This window comes from Nycticebus coucang, chromosome 18 (genome assembly GCF_027406575.1).
Source record: "Nycticebus coucang isolate mNycCou1 chromosome 18, mNycCou1.pri, whole genome shotgun sequence".
NCBI classification, from domain to species: domain Eukaryota; kingdom Metazoa; phylum Chordata; class Mammalia; order Primates; family Lorisidae; genus Nycticebus; species Nycticebus coucang.
In genome coordinates, this window is record NC_069797.1 from 65,337,290 (window position 1) to 65,361,559 (window position 24,270).

Below are 24,270 nucleotides of genomic sequence, written 5' to 3' on the forward strand. Positions count from 1 at the left end.
AATTCATTAAATCGAAAGCTGATAATAGACTGACAAATATTCTTGATGAGTTGTAACACGGCAACAGCAACCAGCACTGGATTAACTGTCCCTAAATCTAGCTTGTTCCTTGTCTACTGTATTATTTTGGGAAACTTGGACCTCCCACTTGTTGAACAGAAACTGGGTTAGAGATGTTCAATAAGCCAATCAGTCTGTCATTTGAAGGCAAGAAAGGATTTCCATTTTTATAGCTTGGTTGGATTTCAAATTTCTTTGAGCTTTAGAACTCATTTTGTTTTTCTAAAAGTACTATGGTGTGGAATCCCAATATATAAAGCAGGTAAAAGCCATGAGTGGACTCCTCAGGCTGTTTCAACCTTCACTATTGGACACATGTATTTCCTGTTCACCAAGCCTGGAGCAGCACCGGTGGGGTCCTAAGTTTTATAGAGCAGAATTGCAGGAGGGACTGAAGCTTTGGAATGAAACAGACGCTCCTGGGTTTGAATTTCTGCTCCAGCAACTACCGTATGAATCTGGGCAAGTTCTTTAAGACTACTGTGAGGATGATAAAATGAAAAAAGGAATATTTCCTAGACTAGGGTCTGTGGGTGGTGCTATGTTCTTTGGAGAGTATGACTTTTTTTGAGTTTTGTTTTAAAAAATGGGTTCTTGGTGTGATGAAAATGTGTCAAACGATCTATGAACCAAGTGTATGGTGCCCCATGATCATACTAATGTACACAGCTATGATTTAATAAAAATAAATTAATTAATTAATTAAAAAAAATGGGTTCTTGTATTGTAGAATGGCTTGTTTTAGTTTTTGGGTTTTTTTAATAGTCCTGAAGCTGGCTTTGGCTAATCCACTCTTTTCTGGGATGTTTGTAAAGAAGACATTTTCCCCAAAAGATGGGGAGTGGAGTGGGACAAGATCAGGTAACCAACGCACTGGGAAGGGCCATTTCTCTTGTTCTCCCCGACTTTCCCTAACACCTTCCATTCCTACTATCAGAGAGACCTGGGGTTAGCCAGATGCACTTCAGGAGGGAATTATCTCTTAGAGTAATTTCCAAAGACTACAGTTGTTTGTACCTCCAGCTTTACTTGAAGGAGCCAGCTTGGGGTGGGGGAAACACAAGGTTTGGACTTTGAATCTAGGCTTCCTGAAACTTCCAGCAAGTTACTTAGCCTCTCTGAGCCTCAGTTTCCTTGTTTATGAAAAGGAGACAATATCTATTCTATCAGATTGTTAGGATTAAATGATGTAACTAATTGAAACAACTTAACGATGACATTTATTTTCCTCAAAAGTTAGTTCCTGACCCTCTAAAGCCAGGATTAGCAATTCTGTGAGAAATTTGTTGAACATTCCAAGGCCAAAGTTTATGAGCTAGTAATTGTGTGTCTTTCACTGGGCCCCTTAACAATGAAAGATGAAGATAAGCACGTAATAACACCTATTCCTTCCTGGATATTTTTGGTATAGGAGCCCAACAGTTGTACTTGGAGTCTGAATAAACAGAAGTAGAGAAGAGACTTACTCAGTCAGGTCTTACTTCTTAAGGGGAAAAACACCACTTCCAACATCAGATTCACAGTAAGAAAAAGGTTTGGATAAGACTTAACCAGAGGACCTGGTTGGATACCTAGAAGAGTCTTTGGAGGAAATAGACTTAGATGAGGGTTGATCTGAAGCCACCTCCAGCTCAGAAGCAACCTAGGAGAAAAATTGCACAAGTGTCTATTATAATTAATTCTAGTAGCTGGCGAGGAAGATGTTGGACCTGACTCCACAGATGGTATCATGTTCCCAACAGATGGAATGAAATTCAAAGGCGTTGACCCCTCCCTCAGTAGGGGAATGGCAGTCTTCCAGGCTTACTTTGCTATTTCTTTCCCCTGTACCTCAAAATTAAGTAACAATAAAGTGGTTTAAAAATTGAATAGTAAGTGGAGTTCTCTTTAGCAAAGTGTCCCTACCTTGAACGGATAAAAGATGTGGCAAAATGTTATTGGGTAACCCTTGGGTAACCAGGTTGAGCCTCCTAACCACAGAATTAGTATCTTAACTGGGAGCTCTTCCCCAATTTGCTAATCAAAATTGGTTATTTTGGGGCTGAGTATGGTGGCGCAGACCTGAAATTCTAGCACTTTGAGAGGCTGAGAGGGGAGGATTGCTTGAGGCCAGGAGTTCAAGGCCAGCCTGAGCAACATAATGAGACCTGATCGCTACAAAAAACAAGAAAAATTATCCAGGTGTGGTGGTACCTGCCTGTAGTCCCAACTACTAGGGAAGCTGAGACTGGAGGATAACTTGAGCCCAGGATTGGATCACTGCACTCCATCATGGGAGACAGAGCAAGACCCTGTTTCAAAAAGAAAAAGACAGGGTGGTGCCTGTGGCTCAGTGGTAGGGCGCCGGCCCTATATACCGAGGGTGGTGGGTTCCAACCTGGTCCCAGCCAAACTGCAACAAAAAATAGCCAGGCGTTGTGGCGGGCACCTGTAGTCCCAGCTACTCAGGAGGCTGAGGCAAGAGGATCGCTTAAGCCCAAGAGCTGGAGGTTGCTGTGAGCTGGGAAGTCATAGCACTCTACCAAGGGCGATAAAGTGAGACTCTATCTCAAAAACAAAAACAAAAAACTTGATTGTTTTCTATATGTCAAAATGATATGATATGATATGAAAAATGTTGGAAAGCTTTGCTCTGAGGCCATTTCTCCAACCCTCTTGTATTTATACTCAGATTCCTGGGTCCCATCCTAGAGAGTCTGGTTGCATTGGTCTAAGGTGTGGCCCATTTTGTTAAAGCTCCCTGGGTGAGTCTTACCAGACTTGGGAATTTTGCTTTCAGGGCCAAAAATTTCTGGTAATTTACATGGAGAAGACTAAAAATCTCAGGGGCTGATGGAGCTAGATGAAGTCCTGAATAACTTGTCTACTCATGGCCTGTCTTTTTGGGGGTGCAGAGGGAGGCTGCCCATGGGCTAGACCTGAAGAAGCACTTGTTATGTCTGTTCACTCCTGGCTGAGAGCTTTAGGTCCCTGGGCTCCTGCTTCCTTCTTTGAAAGTCTTCAATGTTATTTTTCTAAAATAATCTGGTAAGAAAGCTCATAGCAAACAGCAATAGAATGCCCCAATTACCTAGGGATACCATCCTGGGACTCCCGTGCCCAAACTTGGCCCAACAAACTGAAAATATGACTTCTCATTTTTCTTAGAGGTGAAATATCTGAAAGATACATGCCATTTGGAATTTAGGGTTTATAGTAACAGAAGTAATAACAATTTTTTTTGAAAAGTCTCAGCAGTACAAATGGCTTTGATTTCTGAAGGATCTTGCTGGGCCTGGGGAGGAGTCTGTGATCCGGAGAGCTAGAGCTGTGGGAATCACACCCCGGCTCCACTCATGCCAACAGGTGAAAAACAGTGTGCAGACTCCCATGATGTCACTCATGGCAGCCACCTTCAAAGGTATATGGGTTTTCACTGAGCCATGTTCCCACAACCCATTTGCAGAGCCCAATGCCAGAGTCAAAGCAGGGAGATGGAGACATTTATTAAATGCTTTTTACTAGGTACCAGAGACCATGCTAGCCATTTCCCATGCCTTGCCCTGTCTTGCCTTTGACGTCATCTCATCTCCTCTCAGCTCTCCATTCTTGTAAAGGGAGGAAAGGATTCAGATACAGAATTGATGATGAGGTACAGTGGCTGTGACTGCCTGGGGCCACCCAGAGCCAGGGACCTCATTACATTAGGGCTGAGTCATCCAGACATGGAAAACACAGACTGGGAAACTCGACTCATAGGTCCTAGAGGTTATCTTTTGCACAAATCCCTCTATGACAAGCCCAATTGCTTCTCCCTTTCCTGAAATGTTTTGCTTGGATGAGGTCTTGCCTCCCTGATCTGGTCCTTTAGGGCATGGGGCCATTTCCCCATGGGTTCTTTCTAGTGATTCAATGACCCAGTGACACAATCAGCACCTCTATTCCTGGAGAGACCTCTGGTTTAGATCTGGCATCCAGGAATTTTGTATGCCTTGATTTTTTAATTTTTTTATGAGACAGAGTCTCCCTTTGTTGCCCGTGGTATTATAGCTCACAGCAGCCTCAAACTCTTGGGCTCAAGCCACCCTCTTGCCTCCCAAGTAGTTGGGACTATAGGTGCCTACCACAATGCCCAACTATTTTTAGAAACATGGTCTCACTCTTGTTCAGGCTGGTCTTGAACTCCTGAGCTCAAGCCATCTACTCGCCTCGGCCTCCCAGAGTGCTAGGATTATAGGCACGAGCCACCGTGCCCAGCCTATGCCTTGATTTTGTTTGACTACTAAATCCGGCTGGTAAGATTTGCAACTGCTGCTCTGGACACCATGTGTTTTGAGGGACCTCATTCAGGTGAATTAACGGAAGCTGCTTAATTGGTTTTGCTTTGTTTTATTCCCTTGAAAAATTAAAAAATGAAAACCCTTCCACTGGGATAAAGTTGGGCATTACCATTTTTTGTAGTACTCCTGGTAAACATTGGCTTTGCTCCAAAGACGGAGGCAGCTTCACATCATTAGGCCAAGAGAATAGCAGTGATTTTTTATATGAGCCTTAGGCATGATACTTTAGCAAGACTTGGTGTCCCAGCTTTCTTGGATTTGGAAGGAATGAGGTCTGAGAGAGAACACCTAATTGTTTCTTGGGCAGTGAGCTGCCAGTAATTGGGTCTAAAAAACAACATAACCAGGGTTAGTAAGGCCTGTGTACTGTAGCCCTTTTATTTCTAAATATTTCTGTTCGTTAACAAAGTATTATTGTTGTCAAGATGGCTGAGATCAATTTGTTCATGAAAGGAGTAGCAGAAGAGGGAGAGGTTGATGGCTTTTTAATTTTTTTTTAGAGATAGAGTCTCACTTTGCTGCCCCTGGTAGAGTGCTATGGTGTGATAGCTCACAGCAACCTCAGACCTTGGACTCAAGTGATCCTCTTGCCTCGGCCTCCTGAGTAGCTGGGACTACAGGCGCCCAGAACACCTGACTATTTTTAGAGACAGAGTCTTGGTCTGGCTCTGGCTGGTCTTGAACCTGTGAGCTCAGGCAATCTACCCACCTCGGCCTCCCAAGTGCAAGGGTTACAGGTGTGAGCCACTGTGTGTGGCATGGTTTTTTTTTGAGACAGACTCTCACTCTGTCGCCCTGGGTAGAGTGCCATGGGTCATAGCTCACAGCCATCTCAAACTCTTGGGCTCAAGCAATTCTCTTGCCTCAGCCTCCTGAGTAGCTGGGACTATAGGCACCAGCCACAATGCCCGGCTATTTTTTTTAGAGATGGGGGGGGGCGGTGTCTCGCTCTTGCTCAGGCTGTTCTCGAACCAGTGAGCTCAGGCAATCCACACACCTCGGCCTCCCAGAGTGCTAGGATTACAGGTGTGAGCCAGTGAGCCCGGCCCAGGTCGATGGCTTTTGGAGGAGGGCCCTAAACCTCAAGGTATCTGAGATTCTACTCCACTGGTGAGATCAGAAATGGAGTCCCCTACATAGTTGGGGGTGAATCCTGCTTCGAACACCCTCTGCAACCTGCAGAACCAAGTCCAAGTTTGTTGGCTCTGCACTGAAGGCTTTTCCCTCATGTCTCAGTCAGGAACTCACTGGTCCTTACAGAGGCTCTGGGTTTCTCCACCCTTGGCCCAATCACCACGTTGCCCTTTCAGTCTCACTCATCTTCCAACTTTAGTTTGCTCCCATCCAAGTGTGAGTCAGAGGGTGATTGAAAGTAGCTTCAGGGTGGGACAAGTTGGTTATATCCAGATTTAAACTTATACACCCACCAACACAACAATTTCACTCTTAGAATTTATTCTATGGAAACAAGCTGAGCATGGTGGCACACGCCTATAGTCCTGGCTACTTGGGAGGCTGAAGCACAAGGATGGCTTGAGTCCAGGAGCTCAAGGCTGCAGTGAGCTATGATGACACCACTGCCCTCTAGCCTGGGTGATAAAGTGAGACCTTGTTTTTTTCTTTTCTCTTGTTTTTCCTCCCTCAAAGGAAAATGAGAACAGACTCTATCTTTAAAAAAAAAAAGAATTTAAAAAACGAATTTATTTTACAGAAACATTAAAACAATACCCTCAAAGAATCAAAAATACCTAAGTGCCTACCAGGTGAGGATGGCAAACATATGGCGTGTAATATAGCCACTTAAAACTCACCAGAGGGGCATGTGCTGCCACAGAAAGATGGCAAGCTTATGTCGCAGGTGAAATAATGCATGTTGTAAAGTGTTGTGCATAGTGTGAGGTCAGTTTTATAAAATAATGCTATTTTTGCCCTATGTGTAACTGTGAACACCCACTTTAACAGTAACTCTGTCCATGATGAGGGATCATAGGAGTTTTGCTCTTGCGATGTTTTATGTTTGTTCATCAAGTTGGATTTTTTTTTGACAAGGATGACATATTAATTTGTATGCAAATAAAAAGATAAACTTTTTTTAAAAATTAAGACCCAGGTCAGATTCCATGTCCCCTGTAAAGCCTGCCCTGACCACTCCTGTATACAGATTCCCCTTCCTTGGAGTCCTCTGCTGATAGTTGTGTGCAGGAGAGCAGATCACACGTGCACACGTGGCTGTGTAAACACATTTCTCCTGTACTGTCATTTTGCCTTCTGAGTTGTTACACCATATCCTCCCAACCAGATCGTGAGCTGCTTTTTTGGGGGGCGGGGGCGACAGAGTCTCACTACATCACCCTTGGTAGAGTGCCATAGGGTCACAGCTCACAGCAACCTCAAACTCTTGGGCTTAAGCAATTCTCTTGCCTCTGCTTCCCAAGTAGCCAGGACTACAGGCACCCACCACAATGCCCAGCTATTTTTTGTTAGCAAAAATTTCATTGTTGTTTAGCAGGCCTGGGCCGGGTTCGAACCCCCCAGCCTCGGTGCATGTGGCTGGCGCTGTAACCACTGTGCTACAGGCACCGGGTTGGATCCTGAGCTTCTGAAAGGTGAGCGGTGTCTTGCTTTTCATTTTACCCTGGCAGGCCCCCACCCAGTGCCTTGCACTCAGTCCTCACAGAAGACATGTTTTTGTAGACTTGAGGAATGGCAAAGATTTCTTCCAGCTTTCCTGGGAGTCATGCCTTCTTGGCCAGGCTGACTAGATTCCTGCTCCCAAAGAGAAAGGCACTTGAACATCTCCTAACTTCTCCCACTGGGTTTGAGACCCATTGCCTTTCATTGCTATGATGCTGGAGAGATTTACAAGTTGTACCTTGTCCAACTTGCAAAGGGGGTGGAGGAAGAGGAGAAAGAAAAAGAAAGCCAGTTTCCTCCCAAGAGATTGCTCAGGTTCTCCCCGTACCTGAGGGTACCTGTGATGACACCACAGGTACCACGCTGCCCTGGGGTCCCCAAGAGGAGGCCCCTTGGGAAATGGCATCTGTATCACTGCTCCGGCTTCCCAGGAAGCAGGAAAATCCTTCTCCTTCCTCCATGGTTTTCCCTCTGATCTAATGTCTCTGGCCAAGACAAAGGGTGACCACCAAAGAATTCCCTCTTAATTTCTAACAGTGCTAATGCCATCCAGACCAGGCAAAGGGAGAGGGGACAAGTTTTCCACTGTCCATTTTTTTTTATGTGCTCTAAATAGATATATATTTATTTATTTGCATATGTAATTTACACACATGCCATAAACTCCAATAAAAAATAACCCCAGAGGCTTCCACCAGGGAACACTTTGGTAACGGAGGTTTATTCTTTTCTCCACCCACCGTGGTGTAGTCAAGTCAGTTCTCTTATTTTCCAAGAAGCATCCAGGCCCCAGTAAGTTGGAACCCATCACCAAACAGCTGTGCTGCTCTCAGAAACAGATGGACTGAGGGAAAGGCGAAAAAAATGACAGTAACAATACAACAACAAACTGAACTTAACCACGTACCCCAGCGGGAGGCAGCTAGCCGTGTTAACTCTGGCCACTTGGAGGTTGCTGATAATCTTTACCACCGTCAACCACCAAGTTATAGATCAAAATGAAAATATTTTGTTTTGAGGGAGCCGAATGGTTTGGATGAAGCTCTTTGTACTAAGGGTACAGCTAAGTAGGACAATATTTACTCGTTTGGTCTCTCTGTTCCCTTTCTGGGGGCCCATGGTACTCAGCAAACAGCATTTAATCTCTCACTGTTGACAGTTATTGGGAAAGCTTGATGTATCTCTACTGTTCCATTCTCTCTCCCTTAAAAGAGAATTCAACAGACATTTAGATTTGTGTGACCAGGGAGCTGCCTGCCAAGGATTTCTTGATCTAAGAAGGCCATAATCTAGAGACCTGGAGAATTAGTCACCCAACTCAGGGGGAAAGTTCTAGATCAAATTTGGTCTAAAAATTCCCTCTGCACCATAAACATTCAATTGTACCCTGTCAGGGGTCCACGCTTCTAGGACAGAGTCACGTTATTCTTTCTTTGTTGGTATGAGTTCAAAACATCGCAAATTTCCCCATTGACATTACTATGCTTTATTTGCCCCTGGTAAGATGGCGGCTCCTTTTTGTCCTCCAAAATGAAGAAGACGAAACTTTCCTTTATCTGTAACAAGATTAAGTTCAAAAGGCAGTGGAGGGTAAGCCCTTGACAGCTGACGCCATGTTGTCTTTGTACCCTCAAAGCCTGACACAGAGCCCAGCACACCACAGGCCCTTAATAAATGCTAACTAAAGAAATTCATTAATGAGTTTTGCTACTAATGAGATTTACTAAGTTTCCTGTCTGTGGACCAGTCTGTGTGAGGGTTTCTTGATCTCATTGCTTGGCATTCTGGGCTGCATCTCTGTTGAGATGCTGTGTGGGATGTTTACGGTATCCCTGACCTCTGCCCCCCAGATGCCATCACACCCCTACTCTCAGTTTCAGCCATCAGAAATGTCTCCAGATATTGCCGGATGTCCCACTGGGACAAACTTGCCCCCATTTGAGAACTAAAGGGCTAGAGACTGTTCTCCATTTACATACATCTATGAAGATTAAAATAAAGCACACAAAATGTCCTGTACTTCTAAACTTCCACCACTAGGGAATATCTTTTTCCTCCCTTCGTACTGAAGATTTAGAAGCTGCACATACCCTGCGCATTTGTGTCTGTGCAACAAATGCAGGTGGCAAACCCTGGGAGGCCAATAAAGATGCCATTTTCTCTGGTCACTTCCCATCTTATAATGGAAACCAAACCTCACGAACTATGGCAAATCAGGGAGGAAGAATATGGACTTTGACAATGAGCCAACACTCTCAGAGATCCTTCAGGCTAAACTAGTCCCGCAGGCCGGATGTCAGGATGTGTTCTTGAATTCCACAAACTGTGAACTCAGCTCTGAGGGTGTGGCCTTGCTGCCTGTGGCCTCTGCAGGCATGCTACGACTTAGCTACGTTGTTCCTCATTGCTCCACTGGGATCTTCACCTTGAAATCTTGGCAGAACATCGAAGAATTGGGATGAAAATCTTGGCAGACGCAAGAAGCCACATATTGACCACATAACAAGCACAGCCTGCTCAGATTTAGGCTTCGCCACCTTTGCTGCTGTGGTGGCGCTGATGGTCCCTGTGTGACTTGGCACAAACAGCTTTGTGACTCTCCTAGGGGCAGGGTCTTGGTGGTCTGTGTTGACTAATGGAAATCATACTGACTCCCTCCACCCCCCAATACAGCACCGCCCTGCAGAGTCTGCCAATACGAGAACAAAACCTGAGGCTAAAAGGCTTTTGACAGCTGGAGCTTGGACCCTTGATTTGGTTAGGAAACAACAGCACTGAAAAAATGAGAATAAGGAGGGTGGTGCCTGGGGCTCAAAGGGGTAGAGTGCTGGCCCCACATGGGGAAAACTGCCAAAAAAAAAAAGAGAGAGAGAGAATAAGGAGAGTGCTGGGCTGGGCTATCAGCTGATGCTGACTCTCCAAAACATCCTTCTCAATCCCTGGTTAGTGGTGGCATGAGGGCCGCTAAGCAGAGGGCACCCAGTGGAAAATTCCCAGCCCTGGCCACCTTCATTAGAGGGATAGTCTTGATTGTGTGGCTTGGAGGTTTCCAGGGAGAAAGTGTTTCAAATCTCTCCTTTGACCGGGGTGGCAGGGTGTGTGTGCAATTGTGGCTGGGTAGAGAAGAATGACCCAGATAACCCTGGTCTGGATTCATCAGCATCAAAAAGAAAAAAAAAAATCTCAGAACAGATTCAGCCCATCAGCACCCCGGCTCTCTCTGCAGAAAGAGTGTTCCTATTTATGATGCTGACATAGGCAACTTACAAAGATGGATTGGAAGAAAAGGCCCACAAAGCTGTATGTTTCAGATTAAAAAAAAGGAACTCGGATCCACAACTGGTAGCTTAATGGCAACAAATTCATTTTCTTTGATAGCACTGGCTCTGAAATTGTCACTGCTGGAAAGAAAAAAGGAAAATTCCTCATTCATTCATTCATTCAACAATCGGTGTTGAGTGAGCACCTGCTGAGTGCTGGTGCCGACGCAGCTCACTACGTGGAGCTTGTGACATAACTATGAACTAGCGCGATCTGGTGTGATCCAGCGTGAACTTTGCTGCCTCCAGATCCCGGCTGGGTGGAGGAGCAGTGTGCCCAGGAAAGCTCACAATGGGAAGTCCAATGTGAACTGAACTCTAAAGGAGGGCTGCTGAGGGTTATAAGCAGAGAACAAGGTCAGGTTTCATTTCAGTGGGAAACTCTTGTGGTGGGGAAGAGTGTTAATTATTTACAGTGTGCTGGGCAGAAGTCTATCTGGAAATGGTTTGCCTTCTGAATTGGTCATTTCTCTTCATCTCAGTCCCTGGCATGTCCCAGGAAACTCACTGACTTCCTCTGGGTGGGTTCCCACTGCAGTCTGGATTCTGGGTGTTGAATGGTGGTGGGGTTGGAGCTGCAAGGGGGTCTCCAGGGGCCGCCTAAGATACCACTGCAGGCTCCTGATGATGGCTGCAGCCCACTAACCGCCAGGTCTATGGAGAATGACTTCTGCCTGCAACACAGACCAGCAGATCCCCTGGGCGGCCATGCTTGACAAACAGTGCAGGGCCGTGCCCTATAGGCCCTTTCTTCCATATCCATTAAGTGACCCTAAGATTCCAGGACAGGCAAGGGGTGCCTCTGGGTGCAAGAGCTGAATCTAGAGTGCCATTCACCTTTAATGACCTCTTCCTCTAGGACAAGGTTTCCCAGCCCTAGCACGAGAATGATTTGGCCCAAGGTGTCACTCATGCTCCAAATGCTGCCATTCATTCAAGCTGTGGCCTCAGCTGCTTTCTTATTTACATTTTGTGCTTTCTTCTCATCTGTCTCTGGATTTTAAAATCTGTTTGCTAAATACTTCTAGAGACTGTTTGTCTCTAGCCAAGACCTCTCATTTAAGCTCTACACTCATTTGTATTTGTTCTAGATGTCTCACTGGCGTCACAAAATCTACCCATCTTTCTCCCAAATTCATTCCCCTTCCCTTCTTCCCACTCTCCATCTGCTGCCCGATCCAGAATCCTGGAGGTCATCCCCGTTCCTCCTCTCTCATCCCCACGTCCAGTCCATGACCAATCCCTGCCAACTCTACCTTCAAAGAGTACCTCAAGTACCGTTCCTCTGTTTCTGCTGCCAGCCCTCCAGGGCAAGATGCTGTACAAACCAAGTAACCAATCATACATGTCACCATAATGACCTCAGCGGTCTCCCGACTTCCATTCTGCTCCTCTCCAGTCCATTCTCCATCCAGAGAAATCTTTTTCTTTTTTTTTTGAGACAGAGTCTCACTATGTTGTCCTCGGTAGAGTGCTGTGGTGTCACAGTTCACAGCAACCTCAACCTCTTCGGCTTAATTGATTCTTTTGCCTCAGTCTCCCAAGTAGCTTGGACTGCAGGCACCTGTCACAATGCCCGGCTATTTTTTTGTTATTGTTGTCATTGCTGTCTAGCAGGCCCTGGCTGGGTTTGAACTCACCAGCCCCAGTGCATGTGGCCGGTGCCCCAACCACTGAGCTATGGGCGCCGAGCCCAGATAAATCCTTTAAAAGCATAAATCAGATCCTATGATGCCCCAGCTTCACTTCCTTCAAAGACATTTCATTGCACTTGAATAAAACCCACTTATCCTAGCACGGCTCCTTCCTCCTTCCAACCTCCCTTCACGCACTTCTTCCCCTCGTGGGTGCTGCTACCGCCAGCTTGGCCTCTGCCAGTTCCTCGCAGGCATTACCTGGGGGCTCTTGCACATGCCTCTGCCTCCATCTGGCCTGCTGTCCCCAGCTCTTCTCCTCCAGCCTCAGTATAACTGCCACTTCTTCCAGAACATCTCTCCCTACCCCTTCTCTGAAATCCGGTTTCCTACTCAGTCTCTCCCTGTTCCTTCCTTCCTGCACTTGTGACTTGACTCCATAGACAGCCGTGTGATTATTTCTTGGCTGTCGGACTCCCCTGCTAGATTCAGAGTGTCCTGTGTGTGTGGGGTGCTTAGTGTCTGTTTTGCCTATTGCCATGTCCCCCTCTTAACACTGTATGTAACAAACAGTGAGCACTCAGTGAATATTTGGTGGAATGACACTTGACCCCTCATTTCCTTGGTCAAGCTGCACCCAGGAAAGAAATAGGGACAGGTACATGAATGACGCTGTGAAGCATCAAGAAAAGAGCTCCTCAAATGTCCATGGAGATGAAAAGCAGCTTTCTGGGGTTGGGGGTGGGGTGGGTACTTGGGAGCACGAGGGACAGGGAAACGAGTCAGGTACCCCCGCAGACTAGAAATGAGATGTGCTGATTTCTTCATTAATATTCTGTATTTGTCTCAAGGCTTTCTACCGAACCAGGAGGGAACTCCCTGAGGACCAGGCAGGACTACACAAAAGCACTCTGAGAGGAAGAGCATGAATTAGTTCAGTTTTCTGGCCCCACTGCCTTCCTGGAAGTCCCAGAGCTCCCAAAGAGGCCAAAACAGGTAGGACAGCAGCTCTTGGGGCCCAAAGAGCCACAGAAGTGATGGGGCGAAGGCTTCACCCAGTGTCCTGCACATCACCAACGCCCCACGCTGGAATCACGCGTCCCTGTGGAGCCTGTCTGTCCCTCTCTTCAGGAGGTCCACAGTTATTTAACTTTGTTGAACTTTTTTTTTAAAGATAAGTCTCACTTTATCATGCTGGGTAGAGGGCAGTGGTATCATCATAGCTCACAGCAACCTCAAACTACTGGGCTCAAGCCATCCTCTTGCCTCAGTCTCCCAAGTAGCAGGGACTACAGGTGCCCACCAAGATGCCTGGCTAGTTTTTCTGTTTTTAGTAGAGATGGGGTTTCTTCACTTTTTTTTTCTTTTACCATTTAATTTTTATTACTCAAAAAAGCTCCATTTTTCTGTTTAGCCTTCTAACTCTGTGCTTGTGCCTTCAACACTTTCACAATAATTTTCTGCTCCTCAATAAGAAAGCACACTTGGTCCTGTTCTGAACACATTTAGCACGCAGGGAACCACCGTAGGCCCTGCTGACATTTTTTTTTGGATTAGGCAACCTCGTAAGAACTTTAGATTTCACTGCACAAATCCCTCGAAGTCTGCCTGGGCACAAGCCACGTGTGGATTTTGGTGCTTTCCCAACCTTCTTGGTATAAAGGTAAACAATTCTATTACCAGGGGTTCAGGACAGCTTCGTTTTGTTAGAGGCTGTATTGTAGAAAAGCCTATGATGGTATGTCAAACCCTGCACCATTCTGAGGGCCTCTCGACAGCGTCCCCAGAAGACCAGAGACTGAATTTCAATCTTGCTCAGGCTGGTCTCAAACTCCTGAGTTCAAGTGATCGGCTTGCCTGGGTTTCCCAGAGTGCTAGGATTGCAGGCGTGAGCTACTGTGCCTGGTCTAACTGTGTTGATCTTAAAATGTACAGGTGTGGTTGGCTACAGGGCATAATGGGGGTTGATGACGTTAAAATGCTCAGACTTTGGGCAGATGTAAGTGACACAGTGACCCACATCGGCCTCCCCGTGGTCCTTTCAGGGACAGCAGCTGAGGAGCTCACACCTGCAGTTCAACAGCTAAGCATGGGCTGAGATCAGGTAAGACTTTCATACTCAAACAAATCCCCAAATGTGGAGGAAACAGAAACCTGACCTACACGGGTGGCCCAGTTTGTTTGTATAAGGTGCATTCATTTTGAACGGGTTTGTTCATTACCTCGTCCATCAGCCTTAATGAATCTGAGGGAGCAGTTTCAAGGTCCATGTGTTATAGCTCAAGGACAAGTCTGGGGCCCTGATTCCAAACATACTGGGATTGGTGGCTGTTGCTACACAACAAAAATAGCCCTGCATCTGTTGTCATTGCAGGACTGGGATGTTATTTACAAGCGGGCCACCCAAGTTCTGTCAGCAGCCGTTAATAAAAGACTAAACGGATATAAATGGTGACTTGCAATGGACCATAAAATAAGAAGGTAGACCTAAGGCAAAGGATGGATTCTAACAGGGTGAAAGAAATTCTCTGATATCTCTCAGCCAAGAAGAGCAAATAAGAAGCCTTCACGAAGGTGCCTGCTGTTTTGAGAAAAAGGCTCAGTGCGAGGAGGCGCTGTCAAAGTTTCGAGAATAGATAGAGTTTTCTTGGAGTGAGACTCCAAAGATACAGATAAAACACAGTTCCCCCCTCCCAGAGCATGCAGTTGGGGAGACCAGCTGCTGTTTTTTAGAGCAGTAGGTGTGTTTGATGGCTCAGCCTTATGGATATTGCTGTAGCCCAGAGAGATGGCAGCGTTTAGGAGACAGAAAACAAAATCAAAACTGAGTCACAGCTGGAGCCGATGGTGAACCCTGAAGAGTTGGGACTTAATTTTATGACTCCCATGAAAGAATCCAACAAGATATGAAACCAAACTGAATTGGCAACAAAGACAGATGGAAGTGTCCTAGGTTAGGAGGGGCTTAATAAATATTTGCTGAATGAATGAATGAACAAATGAATGAAACTCTTCCACATGTCACCCCACCTGTTGCTTACCTCAGATTCTTTGTAGTAGCGCTCTGGAATTTCATCACAGGCAATATCAATAAAGCAAACTTCTCTCTCCAGGTCTTTGGCTTCATTGTCAAAAATCTGAAGGAAGGCAACATATCTAAGGTTAGTGGTACCAGGTAATAGCCCCCAAAGTGCTACTGGACCATGTCCAAGGCAGAATAATACCCCCTGGAACATCTTCACAGAACTCAGGGCCCCTGGCTAGGGCTTTTTCTGCCTCAGAATGTGCAAGAAACGCTAAAGGCTTTTATTCACGGTCCTTAAGTTTTGTTGCATCCTGGCAGGTGTAGCATCAATCACTGCTTGGTGAGGGGTAGAAGAAACAGTGGGCTGCTTTTAGAAATTCAAGACAGAGGAAATTAATCTCTTCCAAAAGATCTCTTTCGAAAACTGAAGTCTTCTGATTTTTGGCAGTTAATCTGAACAGGAGAATGAAGAGGCTGGAGGGGGTATGGCGGGATTTGAGACAGAAAGTGATGATATAGCCCCCAAATGTGTGCTGAAAATTTGTATATGTATTTAATTTCACAAATAATCCACTCTCATTGCAGAAAATTAAGATAAGCTAAAAGAAGAAAATAGCCGGGCGCGGTGGCTCATGCCTATAATCCTAGCACTCTGGGAGGGTGAGGTGGGTGGATTGCTTGAGCTCAGGAGTTCGAGATCAGCCTGAGCAAGATCTGACCCCGTCTCTACTACAAATAGAAAAATTAGGCAGGTTTTGTGGTGGGCACTTGTAGTTCTAGCTACTTGGGAGGCTGAGCAAGAGGACTGCTCAAACCCAAGAGTTTGAGATTGCTGTGAGCTGTGATGCAACAGCATTCTACCCAGGGTGACAGAGTAGGACTCTATCTCAAAAATAAATAAATAAATAAATAGGGCGGCACCTGTGGCTCAGTGATCAGGGCGCCAGCCCCATATACCAAGGGTGGAGGGTTCAAACCTGGCCCCGGCCAAACTGCAACAAAAAAATAGCTGGGTGTTGTGGCCGCACCTGTAGTCTCTGCTACTTGGGAGGCTGAGGCAAGAGAATGGTCTAAGCCCAAGAGCTGGAGGTTGCTGTGAGCTGTGATGCCATGGCACTCTACCAAGGGTGACAAAGTGAAACTCTATCTCTAAAAATAAATAAATAAATAAATAATGAAAAGCTCGGTGCCCATATCTCAGTGAGTAGGGTGCTGGCTACATACGCCAAGGCTGGTGGGTTCGAGCCCTGCCTGGGCCAGCTAAACAACAATGACAACTGCAACCAAAAAATCCTGGGCGGGTGTTGTGGTAGGCATCTGTAGTCCCAGCTACTTGGTAGGCTGAAGCAAGAGAATCACTTGAGCCCAAGAGTTGGAGGTTGCTGTGAGGTGTGACGCCATGGCACTCTACCCAGGGGGACATAGTGAGACTCTGTCTCAAAAAATAAATGAATAAATAAATAAAATAAAAAAAATGAAAACTAAAAAAATAAACCAGAATCCCATTATATAAGAATAAACACATGCATGTTCTCAATCGTTGAAGAGCATGATTCCCTTGGTACATGTAGGTGTAACAAGTACTGAGATAGCTTCTTGCTAGCCTACTCTAGGTTATACTGGCCAAAAATGTCTATCACTTGCAAAAAAAATATGTAAGACAGCCACAACATATACACACAAATGTTGGTGGAAACGTTAAATTCCCCTAGTTTTTTCCATTGCCATTTTTCTGGTTTAAAGGGATAATCACCCATCTGAAGGTAGAAAATCTCCTCTTTCTTGGAGGAAGTCTTAACTGTAGCCCCATCTCATTGTTTAGCCAGTTCCTGCAGTTAATAATAATTGCATTTGAATCTTCCAAACAGAATGAAATATTTCCTCAGAATAGTTGACACCTGAGAACATTGTCTTGTCTCAAATTTGGTGCCTATTAATACATATTCCATGATCTCTCAGAAGGGACGATCGGAAGGGCTCCTTACATGTTATGCTCTTCTTGGTTCTCAAGTTGAAACTATCAGTCCTTTCCAAATACTTTCTGAATAATATTTGTGCTGATAATTATCCTCCAAGTCTGCTGTTTGCTCAATTGCCTATTTTGAAGACTGGAATTTTTAGATTTGTCCAAGTAGATTAACTCCCCATTCTGACCTGAGGTGGCTCCTGCATTTTCCTTAAAGGCAGAGAAAGATTGGTTTTTGGATCAGCTCTGATTTCTGCCACTGCCACTTGAAGTCAAGTGCTTTGGGACACTCCTAAATTGTTGGAGAGAGAAAAGTGGATAGCCTCTAAATGAAATAGAGATGGAGAAGCAAGATCAAGTTTGAGTGGAGAAGTATGTTGTGAAATGAAATCCCTTCTTTTTGCATGAGTCTCTTTTAAGTGTGAGCCAGGAGAAGAAAAACGTGTGCTTCATTAAGAAGACAAACAGAATAGCCCAGAGGGAAATGAGCTTCTAGAGAGTAAATTATAGAAGAAGTTAAAGAGGTTTGACATTTATTGCTGGTGAAATGTCTGGCATTCAAAGAAAGGGAAATTAGCAGGGGTAAGGGGGCCATGGACAGGACAGATATCTGTCCTTACCTAATTTAATTCAAACATTATTGATCACCTCATTGTACTAGTTACCAATATTGCCTCTCAGCTCCAAATTCACCCTTTTGTCTCTGTGACAATGGGCTGGGTCCTGTAAGCATTTCTTCTTTGCAGCGAGCACTCCATTGCTAAGCATTGTCAGCAGAGGGCATTGGAGGGACACCGCAGGAAGAAGGGCATTTTTCTTTCAGGTCTGGATCTCTCTCCCTGCAGAGTCTGTTCATAGGGACCGTCAGCGGTGCTCAGTCCCATCTGCGTGCCTAGAGTGCACAGTTGCTCAATGTCCTTGCAGCCCTGGCCTGGGCCCAGTAACCACTTCACTGTCCCCGCCCCCCCTCAAAGCAGGCCTTGCATTGGTAGGGTGCCCTTACTCCCTCCACACACCTATCCACTGACCTCATCTTGCCTGTGCCCCAGAAGGCTTTCTATTTGCCCATCACTATGAATCAGCTCTGGCTCAGGCAACCCAGCAAACTTTTCTGCCATCCTGCAGGTCACAACCACATCTTCTTCAATGACATCTGAACCTCAGCCATGGAGGGGGGAGCCCTTCTAAGTTTGTCCTTCCTCGGGTATGCTCTCTGAGCCTTAGGGTACCCTTTAGAATTCTATCAAAGATAAACAATTTCCCATATTATTATACATTTCCCCTGTTTAAGATACTGTATAGTTTCTATCTCCTGCTTGGACCTTGACTGATATGCCTATTGCATACAAAGTGCTGCTCTGGGCTTTGGGGACTGAGTTCTTGCCCTTAAGAAGTTACCATCTGGTGAGAGAGACAGACTAGGATGCTATTACCAAAAATACGAGGCAGAATAAAGTACATGTTACAAAAGAATAAAAATAATAGGCTATAAAGCTATGGAGAGGAGCCATTAATATTGACTCAACAACATTTTTTTTTGAGACAGAGTTTCACTATGTTGCCCTTGGTAGAATGCCTTGGCAGCACAGCTCACAGCAACCTCAAACTCTTGGCCTTAAGTGATTCTCTTGTCTCATTCTCTCAAGTAGCTGGGACTGCAGGTGCCTGCCACAATGCCCGACTATTTTTCCCTTCAATTGTCATTGTTGTTTAGTTGGCCTGGGCCAGGTTCAAACCTGCCAGCCTTGGTGCATGTGGTTGGCACCATAACCACTGTGCTATGGGTGCCAAGCCAGACTCAACAACATTTATGAAGGTGGTAATATTATTCCCACTTTTCAGATGAGAAAACCAAGGTTCAAAGAGACAAAGAGCCTTGACCCAACTCACACAGCCAGTCAGCAGAGACGCTTGGATTCAGGGGCAAGTCTTCAGGCTCTACAACCAAGTTCTCCTGTGACAAAAGGCTGACTCTTAGCACCCAACAGAGAAGATAAATATTAGTCAAAAGCACTTCTTGCCTCTTTCTAGAAAGATAAATTTAGAATCTGGTTCTTCTTCAGCTACTTATAAAGTGTACTGCTGAGAACTCCCCAGTGACACAGGTTCTTCTGCTCCTTTGTTAAACAACTAAGGCTGCCATAGGAGCTACATAGGGGTCCTTCAGGCCAATCTCTCATCTCCTTCATTAACATGATGCTTAACTCTTGTTAAGTTCATGAAATAGAAAGCACAGCAAAGTTGCCTTGCTTGAACGTTGCAATAAAAGTTCAGGGTGGGGTACCCATCCCCTGACCCAAGTCACAAAACATCACTTTGAGGACCTCAATATTCTCTTCAAGATTTAGCTGACAATGAGTCTTAATTTCTAACAAGTAATTAATCTCCAGTGAGTAGAGATTTTAGGAAATGTTCATAGGAGTTCAGTGAGTGCCTGCTGCTAATGGACAGCATTAGCTTCTACCTTCGAAAGAGGAATATATGGAGGGGATGTTGCTAAGTGATCCCAGTTTCCTTTCTTGAATCTGTCTTCCATTTCCTTGGTTGTAAGTGCCCTAATTTCCAATCACTATGAGTCAGTTCTGACTCAGGCTACCAGGCAACCCAGCTAACTTCTCTGCCATCCTGTGGGCCATGACCCATAGTGGAGACCTCCTGATGTGATGGGCAGATAGCCCTAGGCTGGCAGTCAGGAGACCTGAGCTCGAACTCAGTCATCTTCTCTGGGCAAGTCCCTGCAGCTTTTTTGTGGTCTCTGGTCCTTGTCTGTAAAATGAAGAACTCATTCCAGGTGGGTGGAATTCAGGGAGTCGATGGAACATCCTGGAATGTGGGGAGGTATATTTTTCTAGAGAGAGAGTTCATCCACTTTCATCTAATCATCAAAGAGATCTGTGACCCCAATAAGGTTGAGATCAAGTAATCCAGATGACCACTAAAATTCCTTCCAGTTACAAAGTCTGTGACGTTAAGAGTGACTGCTGGGTCATGTTAGTCTCCATCTTGCTCCAGGACTTGTTCCTTCTCTGTCCTTTCACCCCACAAGCAGCCAACTTGGGTGGTGGACAGAGGGCTGTTGTGGTGAGGCGGGAACCAGTAGAGGGCATGATGTAGTGTGCTTGGAGGGCACAGCTGGGGTGAAACTGTCTTGTCTTCTTGCTCAGGTCAGGGCAGGAGCCAGAACCAAGCCAACATTGTTACACAGGCTTAGCCAGGCTCCAAAGGAAAACATTTAGCATACTATTCATTTGGGTTTCCCCAGGGGCAGCAGCAGCAGCAGCAGCAGTAGCAGCTGCCAGAGTTCTGGTCCAGCTACTAGCTCTCTGCACTGGAGTAAGAGATCTGCTGGGAAAACTGTAGGATGAGGTGCATCTTATTTTTTGTTTTGTTTTGTTGGGTAGAGTGCCGTGGAAACATAACTCACAGCAACCTCACACTCTTGGGCCTGCCTCAGCCTTCTGATCCTCTTGCCTCAGCCTTCTGAGTAATGGGGACTACAGGCGCCTACCACAACACCCAGCTAGTTTTATTTTTAGTAGAGACAGGGTCTTGCTCTTGCTCAGTCTGGTCTCGAACCCGTGAGCTAGATAATCCACCCACCTCGGCCTCCCAGAGTGCTAGGATTACAGGTGTGAGCCACCGTGCCCGGCCAGTGAGATGCATCTTGTTGATGCACCAAGCCAAAGCTTCGTGGGAGTGCACCTGGCACTGGGGTGGCATCTACTTCTTCGGCAGATCTCCTTCTCCAGATGGGACCTGGGTTGGGGAGTTAATTGAGGTACTCTTTCTATGTCACCTATAATACCATTCCTGTCTTTGCATGTATATCAGAGACACGACAGAGGAAATGTGTTTGTCTTCTTACCCTTCTATTACCTATCCATGGATCACCTGCAGTGAATTTGAGTGGAGGTCAGGGGAGTCAACCAGACACCTCTCCTCATCCCTAGGGAATGAATACTCAATAGGACAAACTCATTTTTTTGAGATACGGTCTCGCCATGTTGCCCAGGCTGGTCTTGAACTCCTGAGCTCAAGCAAACCTCTTGCCTCAGCCTCCCAAGTAGCTGTGATTATAGCCACAGACTTCTTTAATATGAATTGAGCAATTCTACAAGGAAAAGGCAAATCTCCTGAATAAATACTATCTCATAATCCTAAAATAAAAAAGGAGTAGTTTTCCCTTTTTTGAAAAGTGTTATGAATAATAAGTATCCAGCATCTTAAAAGTGTTCATATAGTTTGACCTAGCAAGCTTATGCTTGGAGAATTTATCTTAAGGAAAGAATCTTCAATAAAGAAAAAGCTTTATGCACAAAGATTTTCATTGCAACATTATTGTAACGGCAAGAAAAAAAGATAAAGAAAGAAAAGAAAACAGCGTAACTACCCCACTATGGGAGAATGGCAAGAGAAATTAGGATAAATACATTTGATGAACCTTTATGTGCCATGTACCAAAAGTAAGAAGGAAGAGGCACACTGACAAATTTTATTTCCTAAAATAGGAAATGTTTATAGACATTTTATAATCTAGATTTTATAATCTCTCTTGGTTCATTTCTAGATTGGTTTCTAGATTTTGTGATTTCTCTTATTATAGTCAATCGAGAGTACAATGTGGGGTGGCTTGTCAGAAAGCCACCATCTTGGGAAACGTGGATTCTGCAGCCCTTTTCTCTACAACAGTAACTTTCATGGTTTAAGACCCAAGCTCAGATGGAGAACTCTCTGTACTTTTCTACGCAATTTTTCTGTAGACCTGAAACTGCTCTAAAAAATAAAGTCTATTATTTTCCAAAAATTGAGTGGGGGAGAAAAAGTCCAGGCCCAGAAGCTGTGTGGATTTTTATCTTTCTGCCATCTGTACGAGCTCCTGAGGACACAGGGTAAAAGTGGCTGATGAGTAAGGATTTAGAGAAAAATCTACCAGTCATCTTGTTTCATGCTTCAGATATGGTTAAAGGGACAAAGAAGCCTTGTTAAGCTGCTGTTCTCCTCTCCTATAACTTCCCCCCCCCCTTGCATTTGGGAGCTCTCAGGGGGAAGAAATTGACTAAGACATACCAACAAAGTACAGGCTGAGCCGGCAAGAACATTGGAAGCAAAATTATCGTCTTAACAATGCTTTCATTCTAAGGCTCTGGGTTTGCAAAGTGGCCATTGGTTTGGTGGAGGGAAGGGGGTACTGGTCACTAGTTAATACTTTTAGGCATATGGAGCTAGAAGTGGTTCATGGGTTACTGATTATGATTTAACAGCAGCAGATCTAGTTGGGGAGAGCCTAAAAAGCGCTTATAGTCATGAAAACCAATAGTCGAGGTTATCAGTGATAAAAACCATCATCGCCTTCCCTCATCTATATTGGTATTCTCTCCAAAAACATTTTCACAGTGACACAATTCAATGGTGACAGTTTTATAAATGCATATACTCTTTTTTTTTTTTCTTTTTAATTTGGCCGGGGCTGGGTTTGAACCCGCCACCTCCGGCATATGGGACCGGTGCCCTACCCGCTGAGCCACAGGCGCATATACTCTAGGATCCAACCTAAGAGCATTTTGACTTGTCTTCTACATGGCCACAGACAGGACTAGAACGGACAATCTTCACTGGTCTTGTCAAAAACATCTCCTGCCTCTATTCTTTTTTCTGTTTTCCAGAATAGAGAGTAACAGTTACTTGTTCTGAAGATTGAATTACTGCCCTTAAGGACAGTGCTCTAAAGGAAGGAAGAGGCTGGGTACACAGCAATCAATCAACATGTTTTTGTTAAGTATCTACTAAGGGTTCAACACCCAGACTCTTAACATGTGTAAGATAAGGTTCACTCTTACGGGATTTTGTAGATTGAATTGATACTATAAACACATAATCCTTATATACTAAAGTGCTAAGTACTAAAAAGTGTGCTTCAGACAAGAATAATCTTGACCAGATTCAGCAAGGAGGGAAGTCAACATTCATCCTTAGTGGTCGGGTCCCAGGTTTATCATTTGGTGGGTAGGAGTTATTCAGAAGTCTGGCCGTTTTACAAGAAAAGGAGAATCCAGTCCCAAGATGTCCTCCCACAGTGTGGCCCAGAGATGCCAGGGCTGCAGGTATGATTTACCCTGCCAAGGTTTTTATCGGGGGCGCACAGAGAACTGCCTGCTCATGCAGGGGCCTCTGGGGTAGGTGATGGCCCCAGATTCACTCCTGAGCTGATCTTGGTCTTGGAACGGCATTGGAGCCCCATCTGGTACTATGGTGGGAGGTGCACTGCTTTTATTTAATCCTCATCAAATGCTCTGCTCACCACAGGATTTAGGGGTATTAAGGCTGAGTAAAGGAAACTCATGTATCAGGGTTCAGCTGTATTGTCTTCGCTGCTGGGTAAACCTCTGTGCCTCTCTGGAGACCGCTTGCTGACGGACAGTATCATTAAGCCTTTGATGCAGAGAGGAAACTGTTTTTCCGAAGCCAGCAGGGAGTCTCGAAGCAAACTGAAGGCAAAGTTTTCCGTCCTGGGAGAGTCTGAGAAAATCCTGTCCCCAGTGGGGTGGTGGCGAACCTGTGCCGCCCTACTGGAGGTGGTAAAGAGGGGTGCGGGGGTGGGAAGGGCAGGGCAGCCTGGAGGATGCCCTATGGATCCCGCCAGGACCTGACCTTGTGCTCTTCTGTGTTCCTGAAACTGCCCTGTGTCCTTTCACTGCTGGCTCAATTACCGTCACTGTCTTGTGTCTGACTTTTAAAGGGCTCTAAATAGACACTGGCAGGAAGGGACTTAGAAGGAGTCCCCTCTTCAGAAGGCTGTCTTTGGGCCAAGGTCACACTCGAGGCTGTTCTAGTTACGGTAGAGGAGGCAGCTGAGTACATGTGGACAGGTACTCGGTGACCATGCCAGGACACCTCAGTGGTGAGAAGGTGCACACTGCTGACAAGCTGGGTGGAATCGGACTTGAGCATGCACACAAGGTGCGATGTATCAGATGGTGCGGGGCAGGAGTGGAGGGTGAGCTGGGAAGGGGAGGAATGCACCGTGGTGGGCATGCCCCATTAGAGATGGAGGTGGGTGGAGTGGGGCACTGTCCACTGCACTGCCCCAGGGCTCATGCACACTGTCCTCAGGCCTCCGGACAGTGAGCATGGAAGGGCTGGTGAGGATGCCAGGGCTCCCCGGGAAGACTGTGAGCCTCCCGTTGAGTGACTGGCAATGGAGTGAAAATATAACACCAGGCACCTTTGGGGGTGCCAAGAAGCATGGGTAAGAACCCCCACCTTGATCAAAAAAATTCAGTATTCATGGAGTCAGGAAAGGAGCCTTACTTGG

At 45.6% G+C, this 24,270-nt stretch overlaps 1 protein-coding gene across 3 annotated transcripts in view; it reads right to left on the bottom strand.

Annotated features, from left to right (window-relative positions):
- The window catches only part of PITPNC1 (phosphatidylinositol transfer protein cytoplasmic 1), a 278,262-nt gene that overhangs the window by 35,447 nt on the left and 218,545 nt on the right, over window positions 1-24,270 (bottom strand). For all 3 annotated transcript variants that reach the window (XM_053570825.1, XM_053570827.1, XM_053570826.1), the window contains one exon: window positions 15,009-15,104. In XM_053570825.1, the coding sequence (XP_053426800.1) occupies window positions 15,009-15,104 (96 nt within the window). The remainder of the gene's footprint in view (window positions 1-15,008; window positions 15,105-24,270) is intronic.